Genomic DNA, 5,000 nt, shown 5'->3' on the forward strand with positions numbered 1-5,000 from the left:
GTTATTATTGTTCTTGTTGTTGTTGTTGTTATTATAACGCGTGACTACCGGTCCACGGGAAAAAAAATGGGACTCAAACCGGTCCCTGGTGCTAAAAAGGTTGGGGAACCCTGGTATATAAGACATATTTTTGTTACTAAAATCATTGTATAGGTTCATAACACCATGAAATATATATTGGCTGTAGTCTCACTCTAGCACTCCAGGAATTAGAGCTATTGAAAATTGACCATATTAAGAATGCTTAATGCGTGCAAATGATACAGGGGTGTAACATTCTCCTAAGCACCTGAGCTCACTTGAAATAGACCCAGAAGACATGGGAAACTGTCCTTTGCTTACAGAAGTCGGCAGAAGTTGTAGAAGTCCATTCTTTTTGACAATAATAGAGCATTGCACATCCTGTGCTACAGTGAAAATGGACCATCCAACTTGTGTTAGTGCTAGCTTCAAAAGTCAGCCTCCATGATGGCATGCGGGTGCAGTAGTGCGTTGGTTAAGATGTTCTCACTCATCTGTAGAGTTAAATACAGTGCTGAATGGTATAAATGGGTTTTAAACAGCATGAAAAGCCACTCATGCATTATATTTTGAAGGGAGATATTCGATTACTGCCACATAGTAAGGTCAAATTGCATTCTCTACTAGGTTTTAACAGTTTGGCTCCATCATAAGGACCAGCAGGTGATAAAATGGTAGGCTTTTGGTCAAGAACTGTCACACTGTAAGCACTACAGAAAGGAAAACATTGCAAAACATGACTACACCCACCATTTAAGCTGGTGAAATCATGTCCAAGATAGGAATTAACACTGTTTTTTATATAAATTCATCAATCGGTTAATGTATTTAACTGTTAAGTGTTGTCTTTTGTTTTGTTTTTAGTCTTCCTCGACATTTGCTGCCATTTATTGTCCCCGTCCCAACTCTTTTGAGACGTGTTGGATTTATCAAATTAGAAATGAGTACATATGTCCCCCAAAACAATATTTTTTCTCGGTTTTAACACTTAATATGTTGTCTTTTCACTATTCTCCATCTAATGAATAGATTGAATGTTTTGAAAATGATTGCATTTTGATTTTATTCACTGTTTACCAAACGTCCCAACTTCATCGGAGTTGGGGTTTGTAGCTCGTGGCACAACTTGAAGGGGATCGAAATATAATTTTAATACCGCCATTGGATTACATGCCACGGTTTTTCTAACAGCTAAAAACGCTGTTGAGGTCCCATGAAATTGGGGGAAGTGACGTCACTTTCAGGCGCTATTAGACGTGTGGTAGAGGGCTTGACACTAGCGTGTGAAGCAGGGCTTGACACTGGCACCTGCAAACCGCCCAAATGCTGGTGAACTCGGCTGTGGCCACTAGAGTAACAATGGGAATCTCACTAGCCACAGATAACGTATTCTATGGCGTGACAAAATCACAGCAGTTGCATTATTATTACAACATTGAGGTAATAGTGTAGAGATACCCCTTTTAGATGAATTTTAATATGTTTCAATAACAATCTTAAAGGGACACTGTGTGAAAAGCTAAACGGCTAGCGACTCTGGAAAACCGCTAGCCACAGTGGCCGGTGAACTAAAAGCTAACGTCGACGTCAAGCCCTGCTGGGTGACATGAGGTGCGGGTTATCTGAAGGTCAAGAGAGGTCCTCAAGGTCGTGTGAAGGTCACCACGGGTCATGTCAGCTCTCACCTCGGCGCTCGGCATCCTGTTGAGAAGGGACTTGGGAGGCGTCCCCGTCAGACGCATAATCTGCTGAAGCTGATTAATATCTAACACACACCAGAGTCAAGGACACAATACACACACCAGAGTCAAGGACACAATACACAATCACACACCAGAGTCAAGGACACAATACACACACACAAGGTCAAATCACACACCAGAGTCAAGGACACAATACACACACAAAGCACACACACACGCACACACGCACACACACACACACACACACACACACACACACAAACACACACACACACACACGCACAAGGTCAAGTCACACACCAAGATCAAATCACAAACCAAGGTCAAGGCCATTAACACACACACCAGAGAAAAGGACAAATCAAACGCTCACACATTAACAGACAGTCACACTCGGAATCAAGGCCAAAGCACATACAGTACTAACAAGCACAAGGACTCTAGTTCACTCCAGACTACAGGAGTCTAGTTCACTGCACTCCAAACTATGGGACTCGACTCACAGACTCTGAGGAGATTGAGGCACCAGCAACATGATGAGCTTCAACTGGTCAATATCTACACATGGCATAAGGAGACATAGGAGAGGAGGAGGGGGGGAGGAAGAGGTGGAGAGAGAGAGAGAGGGGGAGGAAGAGGAGGAGGAGCGGGAGGAAGAAGAAGAAAAGAAGAGAGGACGAGGAAGAGGAGGAGGAGCAGGAGGAATAGGAAAAGGAGGGGGAGGAGAGAGGAGAGGAGAAGGAGGAGGGGGAGGAAGAGGAGAGGAGGAGGAAGAGGAGAATAAGAGGAGGAGGAGCAAAAAGAGGAGGAAGAGAAGAAGAAGAGGAGAGAGCAGCTGGATGGGAGCGATGGGCAGTGTACAGCGATGGGGCGGCAGGGGGATCATTAGCACCACCTGGCAACAAACACCACAACCTGAAGACCGAGTAGATCCCACACCACCTGGCAACACACCACAACCTGAGGACCGAGTAGATCCCACACGACCTGGCAACAAACATCACAACCTGAGGACCGAGTAGATCCAACACCGACCATCACCACTGACCTCAAACACCACTGACCTCGCTAAGCCCCCCACATTTGGGCTTGCATGCCCATCGGGACCCCAGTTCGAATCCAGACAGGGTCATTTCCCAACCTGGCCCCCTTCTCTCTCCACACTCACTTCCTGTCGCACCTTCACTGTCCTATCTGCAATAAAGGCAAAAGCCCATAAAACCCACTGACTCAAACCCACTGACCTCAAACACTACTGACCATCAGCACTACTGACCATCAATACGACTTAAACACCGGCAGTAGTAGTAGTAACAACAATAACAACCATAATAATAATCATAATAATCATAGTAATAATCATAGTAATAATAATAATAATAATAATAGTAATAATAATAGTAATACATTTTGAGTGTGAATGCATGTGGTTGAGATACTACTGAGCACCAACACATGGGGCAAAACACCCTCTAAATTCCAGAACTCTCCCCAAGGATAGATGCCGGTTGCCATGCCACTAGTCAGTAGGTATTGCGCTCCCTCTAGAGGCCAAGACAGGGTACTGCTCATCTCCCTGTGAAAACAGCTCACAAGCAAGTTCCAGAATTTAAAAAACACTTTCACTCTTTCCCACGTCACCCTCAGGATTAGTAATCCTTAACCAGCATCCTGGGAAACAGGTGAAGGCAGCCGTGGCCTAGAGGTGAAGGAGATGGGCTTTAGATCAGATGGTTGCAGGTTCAAATCCCTCTCACTCCATGGCTGAAGTGCCCTTAAGCAAGGCACCTGACCCCACACTGCTCCAGGGACTGTAACCAATACCCTGTACCAAGGCACCTAACCCCACACTGCTCCAGGGACTGTAACCAATACCCTGTACCAAGGCACCTAACCCCACACTGCTCCAGGGACTGTAACCAATACCCTGTACCAAGGCACCTAACCCCACACTGCTCCAGGGACTGTAACCAATACCCTGTACCAAGGCACCTAACCCCACACTGCTCCAGGGACTGTAACCAATACCCTGTACCAAGGCGCCTATCCCCACACTGCTCCAGGGACTGTAACCAATACCCTGTACCAAGGCGCCTATCCCCACACTGCTCCAGGGACTGTAACCAATACCCTGTACCAAGGCGCCTATCCCCGCACTGCTCCAGGGACTGTAACCAATACCCTGTACCAAGGCACCTAACCTCACACTGCTCCAGGGACTGTAACCAATACCCTGTACCAAGGCACCTAACCTCACACTGCTCCAGGGACTGTAACCAATACCCTGTACCAAGGCACCTGACCCCCACTGCTCCAGGGACTGTAACCAATACCCTGTTTCTAAATAGCTGTAAATCACTTGGGATTTAAACAAGCGTCAGCTAAGGACAGAACCAATCCAATATGGAGTAGATAATAGATATGGACGACTTGGTTGCAAAAATGACATTTCCATTTTGGAACACTTTGAGAACATTGACATTTCCATTTTGGAACACTGGAAATATTGACATTTCCATTTTGGAACACTTTGGGAATATTGGCATTTTTGTATTGGGCATTGCATTTCATATACCGGTAGGTTTAAAAAGTATGTTCTCAAAATATTAGTTGGCCAAGTATTCACACTTCGATGAAGGGACATCTGAACAGTAATTTCAGATCATAAATCTACACTTCTGCTCTGATTGTAGGACCTACTTCTGCTGTGTGCATGCTACTTCTGCTCTGATTGTAGGACCTACTTCTGCTGTGTGCGTGCCACTTCTGCTCTGATTGTAGGACCTACTTCTGCTGTGTGCGTGCTACTTCTGCTCTGATTGTACTTCTGCTGTGTGCGTGCTACTTCTGCTCTGATTGTACTTCTGCTGTGTGTGTGCTACTTCTGCTCTGATTGTACTTCTGCTGTGTGCGTGCTACTTCTGCTCTGATTGTACTTCTGCTGTGTGTGTGCTATTTCAATCTCCTGTGCTGCTGCTAACTAGCCTGGCGACGCCATCCATGTACTCCACCCAAAGATTTTGGCTCCGCACATCGTCTGGCAAAAAGCCTCGAGCTCGGTTCTCTCAGTGTTTAGCCAATCAGCAAACAGTTGAGAATGGTGACGCAAAACTCACCCGCGAGCTCCGTTACTGATTGGTTAGTGTAACTATATTCACACTTTCGTTTTGTTATTTGTATGCTTTTGTCGTAACGCTATGTCGTAACATGCATGCTAATACAGCGCACTATGGGTTTTAATTTGAGTTTGGAACTTCAATTAATTTAAATGATAGA

The 5,000-nt window shown here is 45.4% G+C and overlaps 1 protein-coding gene across 1 annotated transcript in view; it reads right to left on the reverse strand.

The window, feature by feature from the left end:
• LOC134443879 (mitogen-activated protein kinase 14A) overlaps positions 1-5,000 on the reverse strand; it is a 31,115-nt gene that overhangs the window by 3,453 nt on the left and 22,662 nt on the right. The window contains exon 9 of the mRNA XM_063193410.1: positions 1,707-1,786. Coding sequence (XP_063049480.1) covers positions 1,707-1,786 — 80 coding nt within the window. The remainder of the gene's footprint in view (positions 1-1,706; positions 1,787-5,000) is intronic.

This window comes from Engraulis encrasicolus, unplaced genomic scaffold (genome assembly GCF_034702125.1).
Source record: "Engraulis encrasicolus isolate BLACKSEA-1 unplaced genomic scaffold, IST_EnEncr_1.0 scaffold_37_np1212, whole genome shotgun sequence".
NCBI lineage: Eukaryota > Metazoa > Chordata > Actinopteri > Clupeiformes > Engraulidae > Engraulis > Engraulis encrasicolus.